The sequence below is a fragment of the Anopheles funestus genome, chromosome 3RL (assembly GCF_943734845.2).
Source record: "Anopheles funestus chromosome 3RL, idAnoFuneDA-416_04, whole genome shotgun sequence".
NCBI classification, from domain to species: domain Eukaryota; kingdom Metazoa; phylum Arthropoda; class Insecta; order Diptera; family Culicidae; genus Anopheles; species Anopheles funestus.
This window is the reverse complement of record NC_064599.1, coordinates 81499354-81518904: the sequence shown is the minus strand read 5'-3', so window position 1 is coordinate 81518904 and position 19551 is coordinate 81499354. Positions and strand designations below refer to the sequence as shown.

At 42.2% G+C, this 19551-nt stretch overlaps 3 protein-coding genes and 2 non-coding genes across 6 annotated transcripts; 2 read left to right on the top strand and 3 right to left on the bottom strand.

Moving 5' to 3' along the window:
- The first annotated feature begins 908 nt into the window (after nucleotides 1–908).
- LOC125768043 (uncharacterized) lies at nucleotides 909–5762 on the top strand. The gene is made up of 6 exons (XM_049435166.1): nucleotides 909–1033; nucleotides 1100–3790; nucleotides 3849–4075; nucleotides 4147–4392; nucleotides 4456–5321; nucleotides 5404–5762. The coding sequence occupies exons 1-6, from the start codon at nucleotides 1018–1020 to the stop codon at nucleotides 5729–5731; spliced, it is 4374 nt and encodes a 1457-aa protein (XP_049291123.1). The 5' UTR covers nucleotides 909–1017; the 3' UTR covers nucleotides 5732–5762.
- A 118-nt stretch (nucleotides 5763–5880) lies between these two features.
- Nucleotides 5881–12239, bottom strand: LOC125768059 (zinc finger and BTB domain-containing protein 49). Of its 2 annotated transcripts, none has more exons than XM_049435228.1 (3): nucleotides 11885–12239; nucleotides 7264–8594; nucleotides 5881–7196 (listed from the first exon to the last, which is right to left on the bottom strand). In XM_049435228.1, the coding sequence occupies exons 2-3, from the start codon at nucleotides 8570–8572 to the stop codon at nucleotides 6892–6894; spliced, it is 1614 nt and encodes a 537-aa protein (XP_049291185.1). In that variant the 5' UTR covers nucleotides 8573–8594; nucleotides 11885–12239; the 3' UTR covers nucleotides 5881–6891. The 2 variants fall into 2 exon arrangements, with proteins under 2 accessions (XP_049291185.1, XP_049291184.1); XM_049435227.1 differs by lacking the exon at nucleotides 11885–12239 and adding an exon at nucleotides 10963–11832.
- A 3037-nt stretch (nucleotides 12240–15276) lies between these two features.
- On the top strand, nucleotides 15277–16509 carry LOC125768065 (thioredoxin domain-containing protein 15). The gene is made up of 2 exons (XM_049435245.1): nucleotides 15277–15405; nucleotides 15471–16509. Exons 1-2 carry the CDS (start codon nucleotides 15369–15371, stop codon nucleotides 16376–16378), a joined length of 945 nt encoding a protein of 314 aa, XP_049291202.1. The 5' UTR covers nucleotides 15277–15368; the 3' UTR covers nucleotides 16379–16509.
- Nucleotides 16510–16680: 171 nt separating this feature from the next.
- On the bottom strand, nucleotides 16681–16753 carry Trnar-acg (transfer RNA arginine (anticodon ACG)). Its single transcript has one exon. It is a non-coding gene; the product is annotated as a tRNA-Arg (tRNA).
- A 213-nt stretch (nucleotides 16754–16966) lies between these two features.
- Nucleotides 16967–17070, bottom strand: LOC125772512 (U6atac minor spliceosomal RNA). The gene has a single exon (XR_007419541.1). It is a non-coding gene; the product is annotated as a U6atac minor spliceosomal RNA (small nuclear RNA).
- Nucleotides 17071–19551: the final 2481 nt, after the last annotated feature.

Below are 19551 nucleotides of genomic sequence, written 5' to 3'. Positions count from 1 at the left end.
AAATGCCAATCATCAAAGAGGCTTTGGAAAACAAATTCATACCATTCGTATGGCGCGCCGTGGAAAGTTTTACTTGCTGTTGATAACAATATGTTTAATATCGATGTGTTTAATGGCCTGCAAGTGATGGTGTGGAGTGTGTTTTTGGCTCAACTGGTAGGTATAGCAGAAATTTAATATTAAACCTTATTTGTTTCAACATCACACATGTGCTGAACGTTAGAGCAGGTGTATGTTATTCGATGGTTTTTGCTAACGGATCTATTTGGATAAATTAATATAGAATTACTTTTTAATCTTAAAATACTTTTTACTTTTTAATCTTAAAATATCACAGCTGGTTGGTTACATTAAAACCACTTTTAAAACAACGGTTCTGCAGATGTACATTCATTTCGTCCGTCACTGTACTGAAACATAAGGCTTTCTACACATGGATCCGCGGACGCCGCGGTCCGCGGAAAACACGTATAACTTGTATACCAGTTGGGTCCGTTCGGCTGTCAAATTCCGCGGTGGGCTGTCAAACCTACCGCGGCGCCTGCTGTTCCGCAGATTTGTTGATGTTCAACAAAACTGTGTTTCCGCGGTACCGCGGTTGATGACATTTTATTATTGTTTACATCTTGCACGCTGGTGGTTCGTTGTGAAATATTGTACGTTCGTTGTGAAATAATATAGTAACAATGCAATGTTTATCAACACACTGTTTAAATACAATAAACAATCTGTCAAAGGCATCGGTTTATTATTCAATGTTGAAAGTTGGTATAACATAATTAATAACACAAGTTATACGTGTTTTCCGCGGACCGCGGCGTCCGCGGATCCATGTGTAGAAAGCCTAACAATGCATGTTTTTAACGATTCGTTGAATTCTCCCCTAGTTTTAACGAAGCAAATGTCAAACGCGTGAACGCATGTTTAACATCAAAACAAACCTGTTCGCACGTGGGTATCGGGTGTGGAGTTAGTTTTCTTCATTTAATTGCAATTTAGTAATTTCATTTGGAGGAAATGGATATTAAGAAAAGTAAGTAACAGTGTAGCTCGTGTTTGTCAATTAAACTTGTTGAAATAACATGATTATCTGTTGTAGAAATCCTTGAACGTTTGTCTAAAGATACGCGTGATTTTGCCGGCAACATTGACTATGGAATCAAGCTGTGGAAATCGCCCAGCTTCTACTACATGTCGAAATACGACATTTCGTTTAACTATTTCCTCGACAATGTGGAACAGTTTTACGACGAGCTGAAAACCTACGATGAGCCACAGTTTAACGAACGTTGGCAAATCATCAACAGCTTCCTATTGTTACCGTGCCCTTCCAACGCACTTCCCTCCAGAGTGATAAAACGCTTGGAACGAATGCTTCGGAAGCTAAACGAGCAAGCAACCGGCCGTAGAGAACAACTTCTGGAAAGTTTCCTAATCGTAGCGTTGGATGTGAAGTACAAAAATTTCTACAAGTTCGACTTCCATACCTATGGTGATGTGTTAAACATTGTGCTACAATACTACAAAAAGTGTCTGAATGAGCCGAAATCCAAGGAGCAGGAAGAGAAGATCGTTGATCGAATATTGGACGACATTAAACTCTATCTCAAGTCGTTCTCGGACCAGCGCAAATGGAAACAAACGTTCAACAGATTCGTTTCACCATTGTCAGAGATGGTTTTACTGTTGGAACAGCATGGCATCGATCGTAGAATGGAACTGCTGAACTTCTTTCAACAGGTTTACTTTACCAACGAAAACGTCACGTCTTACAACCGCATGACGGAAGGGCAAAACCAGCTGGCATTTATGGGTAGCTTCAATCCGAGTCAATATCCACTCCATGTGATTGCGCTGTTGATGGAAGGATTTCTTTGCGCGTATCGAGACTTAAAGCTGGAAATTTTACTATTTTTGAAGTACTATCTGCAGAATGTGTTCGTGGCTGAAAGCACCTCCATCATCAAGGACAGCCATCAAAGGTTTGCCATTACGAAGTACGTGTTTACGCTGCTGAAAAGATATTTCATCATAGTCGATCAACAGCTGATGGTGGATTTTAACTTCATCGAGATTCTGACCACAAAATTGAAGGAACAGCTAGACATTTGTTCCGCTTCCGAACCGATGATGCGCGACTTTCTCGACCTGATCTGCACAATCAACGACTACAACCCACTCATTCTTGAGCACAACATCGTGGATATCATACTAAAGGTTATGTTCATGCGGAAAGAACCAGCAACAATGTGCTCCTTCCAGCGGATGCTCGTATCCACGGTAAACATGTTCACGAAGCTAAACAAAAGTGAAAACCTCTGCGACGAGCTGTTTATGAAGCTGGGTGATTATCTGGAGGAAAATGATTTAGATGACACGATACGTGAGTTGCGTAAGAAGCACACCAGTAAGCGAAAGGTTGACAATGACGTCTCTAAAACACCCACGAAGAAAACGAAAATTGCTGACGGATCCGCACAGCCTGTAGAAACCATGCTACCAAGCAGGAATGTGTTTTGGGATGTGTTGTTTTCCGCACAAAAAGCCTCCAATGAAACTGGTCGGATTCAACATCGCGCTCAAATGCACAACTTTTGGCCAGGGTTAACCTTTGCCTGGCCCGACGCCGACGGTATGCTGGGTGAAGCAATGAAAGAGTTCACAAAGAAGCTGCTAACGAAGCGTAGCCTTTCGTATTGGAAAAAATTCATGCTACTGCTGAATGATTTATTGGATCTGCCGGAACAGACGGTGAGCACTGTCTTCCAGGTGGAATTGGCCCTGTGTTGGATGTGTTACTTCTTTGCTGGAAATACGTTAATCGAACATTCGAACCTTTTCTGGCCAAAACTTGTCGCGAGCTTTGAAGTGTTTGATCAGTTATTGGGCACCATTGGGCGAAGAATATTGTCAGGAGAGGATCAAGAATTTATGGCGCTGTACGGTGCGTTCTTAAACGTGGTTTACTACTACGGCAACTATCGGCTGATGGTGCTTTACTACCGGCCGGATTCAATAGAGGAAAGCAATTATGGGAAACTGCGTGCCTATTTGAATGATTCCGAGTGGCTCACGCTCGAACAACGTGTTCCAGAAAAGGACGTTCCGCTGCTGAATAGAGTACTGTTGCAGAAACTTCAATTGCTGTACTTTGCGGAGCAAAAGCATGCAGTAGAAGAAGACAAACAGGAGGACACTTCTAATCACGAAGAAAGACAACAAATACTTGGGCACATTCTAAGCGATAAAACTGGTGAAAATGTGCGCCCTGTTCTACTCGATCGCTCGGCAAACGTTTGGTTTATGGGTCTGTTGGACAAACAGCAGCAAAGAACCGTTGTGCAACGTCTGCTCGATCGAGCCTACTGTCCGCTTGATGAAATTAAACACATCCTGCTGGAAGCATCTTCCAATCACGATCTGTTAGAGGTTTTCCTGTTCACAGTGTACAAGAGAATAGCAGAACTGTTATCGCGTTCAGACATGCCTTCCATGTTTACCGATATATCCTTCGAAGCGTTGCTCGAACAGGATGAAACAGATATTGTTCCCAAGCTTAAACAATTACTTGAACAGAGCGCAAAAAATGTGAGCGAGAAGAAGATGGAATTGAAATCATCAGCTGTAAGCGGTTTGGAACATCTGTTAGATGTCCTGGATGAGATACGGCTAGATTCGCACGAGCAGAGCAAAAAATCGATTCTGGTTGCCGTCCATCTTTTGCTGCTGGCGAATCTGAATGCTTGTAATTCGGAAAAGATTGCAGAACGCTTTAAAAACCAACTCATAAGTATGTAAATTTCTATTCTGGCTATTTCTAACTAACCTGATTCTATTCTCATTTGTAGGATTTATTCTGCTCGGTACAAAGACAAACATGTCTAAGTTTAGTACGATTGAAACACTCTTTCAACTGTTCGGTCTATCGCCGGTTGTGATCATTTTGTTGCAACAGCTGCTTGAACATCTGACGGAGGAAAAGAATGATGAGCTGAAATCCATTTTGGCAAACTTTTCATTCGAAAACGATGTACATTTTGAACTGTTGCTGCTCATCTACAACCTTGAGCGAAGAGTATGTATTGGACGAAGTCTAAGCTCACGTACCTGCAAAACTTTTAAAACAAATCCCATTTTTTTCGTTAGATTAAGTATCGAGATCGTCAATCCACTATACCATTGGAGGAGCGTAAAGTTTTTCTGAACGATATTGTAACAGCCGTTGATAGTTATTTGCTGCAGAAAGAAGCAAAAAAACTGCGTAAAAAGGACATGGCAGGGTTTAACCACGCACTAAAGGGATGTTTAACCAGCATACGGCATAAAGCGGAACAGCAAGTGGAGCTTAACGAACAGATGCACACACATTTGCTGACTTACATAAAAGAAGCGGTAATATCCTTATTGTGGTGAGATGATAATACGCAATGATTAACTTAATTTTTTTTCTTGTAGATGAAGGTATTTACTTACAACTCCGATATGCTGCTTACGCGCTGTCTAATCCACAAGGAGTACCTTAAGCTCGACACCGTTTTGACGGGTGCAATTGAGGAAAAGTGCTGGGAAATGTTTCTCTCGCTGATGCAAGAACAGACTGCAGTGAAGGAGGAACAGGAGCATGGTATGGCATTGGATGAAGGGAATCCTGCTGTCAGCAAAACCCATGAACAAATGAAGCGCATCGAAACGATCATTTCCTCGCTCGTTGGCCATCTTTCGGAGGAACAATACATGGAGAAGCTAAACCTCCTAAACAGAGTCAATTTTACCAACAGCAAGGATACGTCTGCATCGCTCAAAATTACCATGGCCGTGTTTAACATCCTCTCGAAACATGGTCTCCCAAACACGGTCACGAAGGAAACGTGCAAAGTGTTTGTACGCTCGTTTGCGGCCGTTGTTGCACGCGACGTGATGGGATTGTGTGTGCTAAATCAGCACCAGCGTGATCAGGATTTGGTCGAAACAATTCTGGAGTGTTTCGCAACCATTATCGAAAATCGCAAGCTCGCACTCTTTCCGGCACTGCTCGACTATGTGCTACAGTTTCTGAGTGCGATCAACATCGGCAAGCTCGCTGCTGTGCAGCAGGGCGAAGAGACAGCCTTCTTTCGGTTGCATCGTTTAATGGGCAGTGTGATGTATCAGCTGCTGCAGACACGTCCCAATTACGTAGCGATGCGTCTGCCCAGTTACATGCACGCTTACGAAGGTTTGCTGGGAGCTCTCATCTGCTATAAAGGCGACGTAGCTTTGGGAAAAGATTTAAACAGTTTCGAAATACTTACCATATCGGATCTGTTACTACCGTTGCAAAGGTAAGAAGTTGAATCTACACGATCGGAGCGATTGGTTCTGTGTCGATGGTAACATATCTCTCACATTCAATTTTTCACGCAGGATTGTTAATGTAGCGTGCAAAAAGCTGCAGAAACAGCTTTACGTTCTAGCGCCGTACGTGCTGGGCAAAATATTATACACGATCGTACAGTGTAAGCGGGCTACCACGGAGCATAAACGGATCGCCAACAACGTGTACAACGTTTGCTTCAGCCTGATGGAAATTTACGATTCGCATGCACCGGCCTACCTGTTGCGAACGATGGACGAAAGCTGCCGAATGCTGTTTTCGAACATAAAGAAACAGTACGAGAGACGCCACGAAAAGATCGGCTACAAGGAGAGACGTAAGTCTACACGAGTAAATGCTGTAAACACGAGTAAATAAATTGTTAATGCATAAAGATGGATACTATCAATTTTGTTTAATGATTTTTTGTTCGGCTGGTATAAACAATGAAGATCGCCCTTAACGCGCAATAAGAATTGGAAATGAGAGTTTCTTGCATTAATTCTGTCACATTACGAACATACTCAAAAGTACGTGATTTTGTCACCTGTTTGTTCGGTTTTTTTTGGTTGTTTTATTATTATCATTAAATAGAATATTGATTTAGTTAAATCTAGAACCGATGCGCGATGCACAACTAATTTTCGTGTTAAAATTCAGTTCGACCGCATCCAATTTCAACTAGCCAGCCCCCGGTAATAAAGGCCTCCACCGTTGTTGCACGTCGTCCCTGCAATTACGTCTAGGATTTTTGTTTGGTTGAATAATGCATTAAGTTAGGTATTGGTTTGTGTGCTATGTCCGCCAAAGATACGCCTAAAATGGGACTAGAGTAATCAGACTAGCTGTGCACTAAGGATACTAGTAATAGGTGTAACTATATCTACCTTACTTACCTTACCTTTCGCAGCTAGAACCGAAGATTATGAAACGAATCATATTCTCCCTGTCTCTCTGTCTAAGTGTCTCTATCTATACAGCTAATGGCTCGACTTGTCGTTTAAAATAGTTTCCTACTACAATCTGTATTCACCTGAGCGAAGGTTTCCCTTTTGTGTATGAGAAAGAATGTTAACTTAGAGCAAAATCCACTAAGTACATCCCTTGTCCTCCTATTAACAGCTAGCTTTTGTACACGGCGGTGTCGTTTAGTTTCTTCTCTATCGCATATATACTACCCCGGTTAATCGAGCGCTAAGAGCATCTCCAAACATCCCTGGTGGGTGTTTGAATAGGTGGAATTTACGCATCATCGGTTTGTTCGAAATATTGTGTAAAATTCTTACACTATCCGGTTCTTTACAGCTCTGATCAAACACAGGGACGCACGCCTACACACATACACAAAATTATCCACCATCCGGGAACGTTTTGTTGGAAAAAAAGGTCACCCTACCAGCATTACCGGAAGGATAATACATATATTGTTTTCTGTTCGTTTTGATGCAATGTTGCTTATCAGAAGAGCCGTGCGTGGGATATATTGGACAAACATTACTTAAGCTACTGCAGGACTGCGCGGCCTTCTCGCGGAGATCTTACGACATCATCTGTGACTGGCCGCCTGGTGCCTGTGTGAGGGAGTGATACTGCGGTGGTTGTAGCTGTTGGTTCGCGGTGGTCAGCTGAGGTTGTTGCATGGGGGATTGCTGTTGTGCCGATTGTTGCTGCTGCTGTTGGGTGGCAGTCGTGATTTGTGCTTGGTTTTGTCCAGCCCGAGAGGTACTTGGAGAGGCACCCGCTTCTGTACCATTACCGCCTTGCTGTTGGCTGAGTTCCGCTTTCAACCGTCGGGCGATGTGCGATCGGGTATGCTTTCTAAGGTGATCCTTTCGGTAGAAACCTACAAGAAAGCAATCGATCATTAATGTACAATTCTGGATGAATATGAATATCCTCTCAAAACTTACCTTTTCCACATTCCTGGCACACGTGCCGCTTTTCGCCGGAATGGATGACGAAGTGTAGCGTAAGTTGCTCCTTGCGCTTAAACGCTTTCAGACAAATTGTACACGCGAACGGACGTTCGGGATTGTGACTTTGCTTGTGACGGGTCAGATGATCCTTGCGCTTTAGCGCAGCATTGCAAATGTCGCAGATAAATCGGCGCTCCAGATTGTGTCCGATCAAATGCTGCTCGAGCAGTTCTCGCTCCGGGTACGCCATCTGACACTCGGGACACAGGAAGAGCAGACTTCCGTCCAGGGCCGTCCTTACCTGAATTTCGCCCGGCTTTGGACGGGGTTTACGCTCCTTCGGAGGTTTCTTTTTCTTCTTCCGCTTCTTCTTATCGGTGGATGCGTCAGCCCCGGATCCGGTCGCCGCATTGGCCGCACCGCCAGTGGAAGAGGTAGCCGCTGCCGCTTGTACACCTCCGCCCGATTGATGACCACCAAGACCCGCTGCTTGCGGTTGACCGTGCTGCTGTTGCTGCTGCTGAGACTGCTGTCCCGGATGGCCAAGAATGCTCGCGATGGTCTGTGATGCAGGCAGAATCATTCCCGCACCATTATTGCTACCATGTCCACCACCGCCGCCAGTGCTGTGCGCCTGTGACTGAGCCTGTGACATATCGAGACTCGTGAGCGGATTCTGTGCTTCCTTCTTGATGTTTTCTGCCGAGTACTTGAGGAAGTGGTGAAGCGAAAGAGGTAGTGCACTGCCCGGAAGATGGGACAAATAGTCGGCAACGGATGCACCCGGTGTTAACGATTGCCAGCTGGGGTTTTGCAGCACACGCTTACTGTCCGCCTGCTGCAGCAGCGCACTGATATCCTGACTAAGCTCTTGTGCACTCTGGCCGTTACTGCCACCGGCTGAACTGTTGCCCACGGACGACTGGTGGTACATGTTGCGCTGTTTGTGTTCTGCCACGTGCGAATGCTGGCTGTACGGGTTAGTGTACTGTCCCGCACCACTGGTCGTGGTCGTCGGGATGGTTGCGTTGCCCGAACCCGCCGAATGACCGTTGTATTTGTTGGAGCCCGCACCGCCACCCGTGTTGCCGCCCGACTCCTGGCTATCCCGATGGAACTTGCCAAGAATTGGAGCATGGCTTTGGTTGAAGTGGGCCATGTTGACGTTCGAATTGATGGAATGGTATCGATTGGTGGAGTCGTGCGAAGTCGTCGGTACGCTCGTTACCAGTCCCGAGCTGGCAAACTGATGGATTCCCGGTATCGTACCGGGAAAGTGTGTCCCGAATGGTGAAAAATTCATCGCATCAAGCAAGGTGGTTTTGCTGTTTTTGATTAGATGAGACAGGTGGAAAAAAGAAAACGTAGGGAATAAATTAACAACGGTTTTTTTTTGTCTACAGTAAATTGACCTACATTTTTTGCTAATATACAAAAAAACAGTCCTATATTTGCCAAGTCTAGGTGGTACTACATTAATATTCGCAGCCAAAGCACACCCAGAAATACACGAGGCAAGGCGTTGTTTCATTCACAATTTCATGCGAATTAACGTACAGTGTTGGCCATATTTAAAATCATGGTATAGAACACAGAATCGAATACTTTCCAGAACTTGTCTAAACAAACAACCGAAGAATTAATGATAATTCCTCGGCTAAAGTCTGAAACACGACCCCCCCCACTCACGGTAACTCATCTGCGTGTCAATTTTTCGTACAGGGTGGTTCGGAGACTATCAAATGTGGCCTGAATTTGATTTTTTTTACAATTACTATTAAATTGTAAAGAGGTTTTCGCATAGTGAAAAGTGATTTATTCATCGAGGAACCAAGTTCCATACGCTGTTTGTGCAACCGTAAAATTTTCCTCATTTTTGGCCCAACTTTGCCCCATAGCTCCGCCGGTATCCAAGATATCGCCACACTTTCTTCTGGCCATGGCTAGATGGCACTTGTGGCTAGATTTCGTCCATGCACCACTAATCGCTACCATGTCTGTGGCCGGAGCTATTCGCGAAAGCTCCAACGGATCGCCAATCTTTGACCTGTGGTCGATAGATGGCACCAATTGTTACATTTTCTTCTTCGACGGCTATGCCCTCAGGTGTCTGTGTCTCGAAACATAATTAAAAAACACGCAACCGATTTCGAACCACCCTGCACGAAAAAAAGTCACTCAAATGAGTGCCCGTGAGTGGGGGGGGTCGTGTTTCAGACTTTAGCCAATTCCTCAAACTATTCGGTAATGAGTCATTTAGTTTAGCAGATATAACGATTTTTTTCTTATTTTCATGTAATTTCTCTGGGTAGTACAATGCAATAGCTATATTTATGACCAATTTTTAATTGGTTCCTGAAAGGAAATACTACGGATATATCTTCAACGTAGAAAAGGAAACCGTAACAAGAACTACTACAAAGTACTTATCAACTATGCCAAAGGGATAACATTTTTATGTATGAAATGAAAACTGCTCTAAGTTGAAACAAATGAAAGTCTTTTCTGGTGATAGCCATTGATTCAATATGTTTACTTTTATGATGATAATTTTTCCACAAGCGCAAAAGTTACAACAAACATTAATCTTCACTTGGAAATATTGCTACCAGTGTGAGTTGACTTCTAGCAGCGATATTTATCTCACCCTTCCAGCGGAAAATGGGTCCGTTTTTAGAATCACCCTTCGCACGGCTGGTTGGGTTGGGCTGGGAGAGGTGAGTTTAAGGGAGGATTTAGGAAATTTAGGCCACACGCTTGTATCAATGCGTAGGCGTACGGAGAACAGTAGGCTTAGGGAATACAGTGTGTATTTTGTTTAGCATCCTCTTCTCGTTGGTGTGCGTGCGGTTCCGGTTTGTAGTATTTCGCCCTCTTTTTTTTCGCTTACCAGCGATCAAACAGTAAAGGAGCACCAAAGCTAGTGTGTGTGTGTGTGAGTGCTGCGGTGCTCTGACTCGCCCAACACCGCGGTGCGCCGGTGCACCATCAAATTTTCCTCACTCGTGTGTCTCGCTCTTGCACTTCCAAAGGTTTTGCGATTCTGTTCGAGAGTGTGCGTGAACGACGCGTGAAGGCATTTTCCCATCCAGTGGCGGAAAATGGACGATGGAAGGAGAAGCGTATACGCACACTGGAGACCGGAAGAAGATGGTGGACGCACTGAACACGGCTGAGGTTCGCGTTTTTTTTTCTTGTGTTGTTGTTGTATTGGTCTCTGCTTGGTATCTTACCTAGCAAACTGGTATAATCTCCATTGGCAACACGAAGGGAAAACAATTGAACGAGTGTGCGAGCGAGATAGCGTGCGTGGGCCGAAAATTCGACACAAAATGGTGGTGGAATGGAGTCGCCCTGTCGCCCACATTGATGTGGACGGATGACGCATGATAGGGAAAACGAAGCAAGAAGCGAAATTCACTTTCACTTTCCACAGCCCACCATGTTTGGGCTGACGGGAGCGGTAACTGTAGGCCGTCGTCCTTGCACCATTTTCAACCCACCCATGTAGCCCCCCTCTCGGCACTCCTCGGTGGGTGGGTGAAAGAAATGAAAATTCAAAACAAAATCCCTTTCCACGCCATAATGCGTCGCGTACGGTCATTGAGAAGTTCTTCTAGTTTTCGTGGAAGTATTTTCCTCCACGCTGGTGGTTGATGATTCGCGAAACTGTGTGCCTCGAACACCACTTACCTACTGTGCGTGCGACGTAGTAGTAAGCTGCTGTATTTCCCAAAGGGCTTTTCTGTTTTCTTTTCTTCACTGACACGCGATAAAGGCGTAGAAGGTTTCTGGGGTAGCTTATGACGAGCTACGTGTCTCTAGGGAAAATGGTCAACCGATTGCTACGATTGTGCCACGTTCCGGATGTTTTTGTAATAGTTTCTGCAGCTGATATTGCACGTTTTCTTGCCGTTTTCTGCCACTTTTTATTTCCTGCACTACTTTGCGCCGTAGGACACTTGATCCAGTGGGAACTCCCACTCCCACAGCAGTACACAGCGTGGAAAAGCACACACTAAGGAGCACGGTGAACTTGTTGGCTGGTGTGAGACATCGCTACTGGTCGCCACGTACGCATCCAGGAAACAAGCCACCAGGAGCAGAGCCGAACCCGAACACGGGAACCCAAGAAAACACACACCACACCGCCTCGCACTGCTTGTTGTGTTGCGCCTGTGCCGCACGACACTCTCCACAGTTATCCTTTTTTTTTGGTCCACCCAACACTTTACACACACTCACACTCTTCCACACACCGCTAAAAGGGAGTTTCGATTTTCTTCCATCCTACAGGAACTCCCTGGTATTGAAGAGCGTAGGAGGCTACACAGTGGAGTGCTGGAGAAAAGGGTACCAATTAAATGCCCCAGTAGAGAAGGGAAAAAGAGCTCCAATTTCTTATCGATTTACGAGCCAATGAAATTGCACTTTTTTTGTCGTTGAACGAAAATCTATCCATGCAGGGGAGCGCGATTGCAATTGCAGATATATCGCAAACCGTGAGTCAACAAGAATGCATTTATTACGAAAAACGTAACCAAAAAAAAACACAAGATGAAAGCAGAACGTAGTAGGCCGCGTGTTTTGAATGTTAACTATAATGTCCACTCACCACTCGCTAGTGTTGTGCAGCTATTCGTCATTCACGGACCCGTTGGCAAGGAACCGTGTTTCACCGTGCACGCGTTGTTATCAACAACTCACCGCCAACTTCGCGACACCTACTCGCGCTAACTGCTGCTCGTACGGGCTTACGGTGATGACGGTGATGACGGCGGTGTGTATACGCACCCGGTTCTGCGCCTTTTCGCTATAGCTGGTTCTCCCAAATACGTGCTCTACCACACTCACTGTGCTCTGCCCTGGTGCGGAGCGGATCCTGCGTACAGCATGTTTTGTAAACACTGCTGCCGTCGCCTACTATACCCTTGTGCGAAGCAGCAACTGCGCGACCCGTTTCGTCTCTAGCAAGAGCACGCAACATACAAATCGTGTTGGCGTGCTGCGTAGCAGCGATACCATTCGTGCTCTCTCTCCAGTCTCCGTCTCTTTTGTGCTTGATTAAATTGATTTGAAAAAACAAAACGTAAATACACGCCCGCACAAACACACACACACACACACACACACACAGACGACGGTGGCGTTTCATCCGGAAAAGCCCCCTTCTGCACGGTCGGAAAAGGATCTCGCGTGATGACGACATTACTGCCACCGAGAGTTTTCCCAACACGCGTGTGCGCGCGCGAGACCCTTTTCCTTTGCATTGCCCTTGTAGTCCCTTTTTCGCCACTAACCGTACATTCATCTCATTCACACGCGCCTGCCGTCTCTGTCGGATGTGCCGAATCCTTGTGTGCCCAAAAATAAACCGATACACCGTGCCGATGTGTGCGTTGATCACAAATTCATTCAGAAGTATTTCACCCGCTCGCGCACATCATCCTCGCCGTTTTTGGGGGAAACTTTTCATCTTGTGAGCAACCCTCACGCGCCACTACGCACAACGGAACCTGACGTCAACGACCTGCCAACGACCGCGTGCGCGTGATGGTTCAACGATGGAAAGTGTGTAACAGCGTAGAAGGGTGTAAAACCAGGGAAGGGGAGAGGGGTGTACGATAAGCGGCAGCCGGCCTATCTTGCAACCGCTGCGCTTAATAAGCGAGGGGGCTGACAAACGGCCAAACTTGCCGTGTCGGGTGTGTGTGGGTGATGTTGACGATGCATGTTCTTATCGTAAATGCCAAACCCCGCGCTAAACCCTGCCCGACATTTAGATGCTGATGTGAGGCCTTTACAGATGAGATTGAAATTGGGTGCGAGTAAGGGGAAAAGGGATATGAGGAAGAAAATGGGAAAACCCGTCGTTACATACACGCGGAACCATAGCTGACCCTTATTTTGCCTCATTGCATTCCATCCTCCTAGAGCAGAGAACGACTGTTGTGTTCCACATGCACCTACTGAAGAGTGACCTTTTCATGAGCCTTGTGGTGGGTCATCATTTCTCTACTCAGGACTTTTTATATTTTAAAATATGATCAATATGTCAAGAATTAATTACATGCATGTTGGTTGACCACAAAAATTAGTAAAATCAAATGTCGTTTAGATAAACTTATTACTTTGTATTTGTTGTATGGCGAGGATTCCTCTTTGTGCTAAATATGTATTCTATTGCATAAATGTACGTTTAATTGTGCATTTCAACCGTAATATGGTTGATTGCATTGCATTGCATAATATTCTTAAACAAATTTCTTGGCAGATTCTAACATGGGAAAAGTGATCGTATTTTTTTTAATACACTATATTACGCTGTGATCCCATGATGTGAAGTAAAATTCAGTTTTTCAAATTTTTATCGCTGCTAAGAACCTATCATTTTGGAAGATTCTGTTTAATGGGTACACATAATGTATTTCAACGTTAAAACAAAGGGGAAAACAACTATTTAGATAGTTTCTTGGTTATTAAATGATTTGTTGAGTTATGAGCTAATCAAAAGTCTTTTCACTCATTCATTTAACTTTTTGTATAACACTCATGTTCTACGATACTTAAAACTAAATAACCCCGTGCCTACATGCTTAGCAATTGTCGCGTTTGCGAACGCGACAATCGTAGCACAGTTTTCCCAAAAATTTTGCGACTTTCGGCGCGACTTCAAGGTTGTTGAAGTTTTCTCGTGCAAGGTTTGTTTATGTTTTCAATCTGGCCGGTAGCGGGAAATTAATTTCGAATTAAATAAAATTAATTTAAACAAAGAAAATTATTATAAATAGTAATTTATTGTTTGGATGAAGTTGATGAGAAAGGCAAGTTTTTTAGGCCCAGTGACGATGTTTCAAAACAATGGACCATCAAGAAAGCTCGTGGCAGGTTGCTGCTGGCTCCTGTGATACAAATAATGGCTGTTGCTAACAGTACCGCAGATTTGTCCGTTTTGTTTTCTTGTGTGTTTGACGCTGGAAAATCTTATTATAATTTTTTCCGGTAGCCAGAAGGAATTGTAACAAGATAAATAGGTGAACGAAGATGTGTTTGCCCAGCGCGTCATACATCGGGCAAAATAGAATTGGGATCGGCAGCTTCGAGTAGCATAAAGGTAAAAATCTTCGAATACGGGTAATCAAACGTGTATGGCTTCTTTCTCATTTCATGGCCGTCACCGTACCCTCAATATACAGGTATTCATAACCACGATTCCAACAAAGCTCCCAAACTTCCATCATTATACAGGTATTCATAACCACGATTCATAACACAAGAGACGAAAGAATTCCTAAGGAATCAAAGTCTCTCTAAAACATTCAAACAACAACAACGATTCATAACACAGCTTCCAAAAGGGATCGAACACTGTGCTGTGGACTATTTAATATTTTTTAACTCTATTTTTTTTAACTGTAATATTTTTTCTAATTAATTAATTTAATTAATTTATTAACAAATTTTTCTAAGCTAATATTTATCTTGTTCAAAAAGTTCAACATACAAGTAATAAATTCATAACCAATGCAGCCATGCATTTGTCCACGATATGAGATTTTTGTTTTGAATTAACAGCGATTCTTCTGTTTTAAAAATAATATTGACATTCACAATAATTATATACAAATCCTGCGTACTTTTAAAAATAAATAGCACTCGATTTGTTAATTTAATTTACAATATTTAATAACACTCAAAATATTTAATTTTTTAATTTGTATTAGTTTACCTTGGTATTGCCATGTTTACCTTGTTATTACAGAAAACTGTCATGGCGTCAAGTCGCGCTTCGAATCGCGATTTTTCGCTGAAAATACACGTTTAGCGACTTTTCACAATTTTTTTTATATGGAGTTTCGCAAAATTTTTCTGAATCGCGTTCGCAAACGCGACAATTGCTAAGCGTTTAGAGCCGGGGTAACAAATTAATTATAATTATATTATTATGCCAAGCACTGATTCCAGTCCCTTTGAGGGTTAACAAACTATCATGTGACAGCGGCTGTCAAATCGCTCTGGAAAACATTTCACCAGACGTAAACAAAGCCTGTCCTTGGTGTGCATTGGAAATAGCACATTAGCTCGAGTTAGGCTGGAAAATGTTGCTTTTAAACTACAGAATTATTTTTACCTGCGGTGAGTTATTGTTTTATCCCCTTGAATAACCCTTCTTATCGACTAATTCGTGTTGTTTGCCACAGTGGTCCTACTAGTCAGCAATGCGAGCGCCTTTCGGTTCAAGAGTTTAGATTTCTATATGCAGCTTTGGAATGGCGAATTCTTCGCATCGAGCCCGTTCGGTGGGGGCAGTGTGGCAAAACCGGATGAGAAAGCCGAAAGCACCAAGCCAGGCATTACTTTCCAGGGTCAAGCGTTACAAAGCACACTGTACGATTATCTCACATACCGCGACAAAGTGTTGTGTTCCTTGGCACAAACTAGCGAACTGGAGGAGGGTACAAATCCCGATGGAAGTCGCAAATCACCACTGCGCGTCAAATGCAGCCCAGTGGAAGGAAATGGAACACTCTACATCATCACCTCGCTAAAGGACATGGTGAAAGGGTTACCCCACTATGGCAATTCGACCAAAAGGAACGAGGTGGGCAGCTGCTTCTTGATGCTGTTCTACACGAAAACCTGCATCCACAGTGCGATGGTGGCACCGCATTTTAACGCACTGGCACGACACTTTCCCGATCTGGTGGTAACCGCGATTGATGCGTACAATTTTCACTTTTTAAACGGCGAGTTCGGTATCGTGGGGCTGCCGACGATTATGCTGTTCCATCAGGGACGTCCGTTAGTGAAGTACAACGGGACGGAAATTACGCTTTCCTCGCTGGCGAAGTTTGTTACACGACACACGGGCATCGAACCACGGTTGGCAAATCAAAAGAGCAGCACGACGGTTCTGCACTACATATCGGACGATTTCAAAGGTCCGCTGTCGAACAAGGTTGAATACCGTACGGATTACTGGCTGTACGTGGCTTGGGCATTCATTATTGTTTGCACGTGCTACTACTTCTCGAAATCTACACTGTATGCACAGATCATTGAGATGATCAAGCGAAACTGGCGAGAATCGGCTGCTCAGCATAGTTAGGAGCGCACTTTTGCGCAAAGGATTTGAATTAAACTCGTTTAGTTGTTCTGTTGTACTAGTTTTATTCTAAATTTAGAGAAATAGATATACATCATTGATTTGATTGATATGATTGTCATAGTTTAGTGAAATCATTTGGTGTAAAATCGTTGTAACTTGCTTTTGACTATCTAAATTGACCTTCGAATTGTACTGACTAGTGGATCATTTCTTTTTATCATCGTATGATCATAGAACATCGGAAATTGAAGGCAACATTATTTGTAAATCCCAATGTTGGCTGGCAAAAAAAGCTTCGAGAGCGATCCTGCCAGGAGTCGAACCTGGAATCTTCTGATCCGTAGTCAGACGCGTTATCCATTGCGCCACAGGACCCGGTAGCAAACCTGTCATTCTGAACATATTTTGTTCCTTTGTGAGAGACAACAACATGCTTGGTGCATTATGTTTACTGCATTATGTAATTACATGACGTTTATGCTTTTCATAAGGAAAAAAACATTGAAAATCATTTTGAAATGCTCTAACATCGGTTGTGAAAATACATCGCATTCCAAGACTGAAAATGATAGAAGATCGGTGTGGCAAAAAAATTGGCTGAGATCAGTTTCTATCAGGTGCCCACTGATCTCAGAGTGTGTGTTCCATCCTTGTCAAGGGGAGTGCTAACCTGCTCTCCTTTCAAATGACACAATTCTCGCACGAATTTCTACTACCTATGTACTGGTGACGTGTAATTACAGTTCTAGCGATGCATACAACTGAACCCTACAACAGTCACAGCTAGGCGGGCTGCATATATGTATATATAAAAAAACGCATAAAAAAACAAAAATTTGAAAATTTCCTAATGCGTTGTTCTTTTTTTTTATTTAAAGCAATATTTGAGTGAAAACAAACTTATTTGAACCAATTGGCATTAAAATAAATCAATTTAAATTTTTTTGCAAAATTTCTCAAAAAAATGGCAAGGGGTACCCCTTATGAAATTTTCGAGTTGAAATTTTTTTCTGATTTTTTATTCTTTTTTAAATTTAAAGCACTATTTAAGTGAAAAGAAACTTATTGCAACAAATTCCCATTAAAATATACCACATTTTTCAATTTTGCTAAATTACTCAAAAATGAGGAAAATTTTACATTTTCTCAAACAGGGTAAGGAACTTGGTTCCTCGAATAACTTCTGGCACAGATATCTGAGGGCAAGGCCGTCCAAGAAGAAAATGTAGCCATTGTTACCATCTATCGGCCACAGGTTAAAGATTGGCGATCCATTGGATACCGACCGAGTTATAGGCAAAATTTGGTGCAAAAATGAGGAAAATTTTACATTTTCTCAAACAGGGTAGGGAACTTGGTTCCTCGAATAACTTCTGCCACAGACATCTGAGGGCAAGGCCGTCCAAGAAGAAAATGTAGCCATTATTGCTATCTATCGACCACAGTTTGAAGATTAACGATCCATTGGATACTGACCGAGTTATAGGCTGGTTGGTGCAAACATGAGTCTTATGAAATTTTGAAATTTTTATATTTTTTTCAATTTTTTCAGATTTTTTACTTTTTTTTAATTTTAAGCATTATTTGAGTGAAAAGAAACTCATTGCAACCAATTGGCATTAAAATAAATCAATTTAAATTTTTTTGCAAAATTTCTCAAAAAAATGGCAAGGGGTACCCCTTATGAAATTTTCGAGTTGAAAATTTTTTAAAATTTTTTTTCTGATTTTTTATTCTTTTTTAAATTTAAAGCACTATTTAAGTGAAAAGAAACTTATTGCAACAAAATTCGCATTAAAATATACCGCATTTTTCAATTTTGCTAAATTACTCAAAAATGAGGAAAATTTTACATTTTCTCAAACATGGTAAGGAACTTGCTTCCTCGAATAACTTCTGGCACAGACATCTGAGGGCAAGGCCGTCCAAGAAGAAAATGTAGCCATTGTTACCATCTATCGGCCACAGGTTAAAGATTGGCGATCCATTGGATACCGACCGAGTTATAGGCAAAATTTGGTGCAAAAATGAGTCTTATGAAATTTTCAAATTTTTATATTTTTTCAATTTTTTGAGATTTTTTACTTTTTTTTAATTTTAAGCATTCTTTGAGTGAAAAGAAACTCATTGCAACCAATTGGCATTAAAATAAATCAATTTAATTTTTTTTGCAAAATTTCTCAAAAAAATGGCAAGGGGTACCCCTTATGAAATTTTCGAGTTGAAAATTTTTTAAATTTTTTTTTCTGATTTTTTATTCTTTTTTAAATTTAAAGCACTATTTAAGTGAAAAGAAACTTATTGCAACAAAATTCGCATTAAAATATACCGCATTTTTCAATTTTGCTAAATTACTCAAAAATGAGGAAAATTTTACATTTTCTCAAACAGGGTAAGGAACTTGGTTCCTCGAATAACTTCTGGCACAGACATCTGAGGGCAAGGCCGTCCAAGAAGAAAATGTAGCCATTGTTACCATCTATCGGCCACAGGTTAAAGATTGGCGATCCATTGGATACCGACCGAATTATAGGCAAAATTTGGTGCAAAAATGAAGAAAATTTTACATTTTCTCAAACAGAGTAGGGAACTTGGTTCCTCGAATAACTTCTGGCACAGACATCTGAGGGCAAGGCCGTCCAAGAAGAAAATGTAGCCATTATTGCTATCTATCGACCACAGGTTAAAGATTGGCGATCCGTTGGATACCGACCGAGTTATAGGCAAAAGTTGGTGCAAAAATGAGTCTTATGAAATTTTCAAATTTTTATATTTTTTTCAATTTTTTCAGATTTTTTACTATTTTTATAATTTTAAGCATTATTTGAGTGAAAAGAAACTCATTGCAACCAATTGGCATTAAAATAAATCAATTTAAATTTTTTTGCAAAATTTCTCAAAAAAATGGCAAGGGGTACCCCTTATGAAATTTTCGAGTTGAAAATTTTTTTAAAATTTTTTTCTCATTTTTTATTCTTTTTTAAATTTAAAGCACTATTTAAGAAAAGAAACTTATTGCAACAAAATTCGCATTAAAATATACCACATTTTTCAATTTTGCTAAATTACTCAAAAATGAGGAAAATTTTACATTTTCTCAAAAAGGGTAAGGAACTTGGTTCCTCGAATAACTTCTGGCACAGACATCTGAGGGCAAGGCCGTCCAAGAAGAA

Bases quoted from the DNA above. Each gene is read 5' to 3' on its own strand.
- LOC125768043 (XM_049435166.1), top strand. The intron at 4,393-4,455 runs GTAATATCCTTA...TTTTTCTTGTAG, and splicing joins TGACTTACATAAAAGAAGCG to ATGAAGGTATTTACTTACAA. The intron at 5,322-5,403 runs GTAAGAAGTTGA...TTTTTCACGCAG, and splicing joins CTGTTACTACCGTTGCAAAG to GATTGTTAATGTAGCGTGCA.
- LOC125768059 (XM_049435228.1), bottom strand. From the start codon at position 8,572: ATGAATTTTTCACCATTCGGGACACACTTTCCCGGTACGATACCGGGA. The intron at 7,197-7,263 runs GTAAGTTTTGAG...GCTTTCTTGTAG, and splicing joins GTGCCAGGAATGTGGAAAAG to GTTTCTACCGAAAGGATCAC.
- LOC125768065 (XM_049435245.1), top strand. From the start codon at position 15,369: ATGTTGCTTTTAAACTACAGAATTATTTTTACCTGCG. The intron at 15,406-15,470 runs GTGAGTTATTGT...TGTTTGCCACAG, and splicing joins CAGAATTATTTTTACCTGCG to TGGTCCTACTAGTCAGCAAT.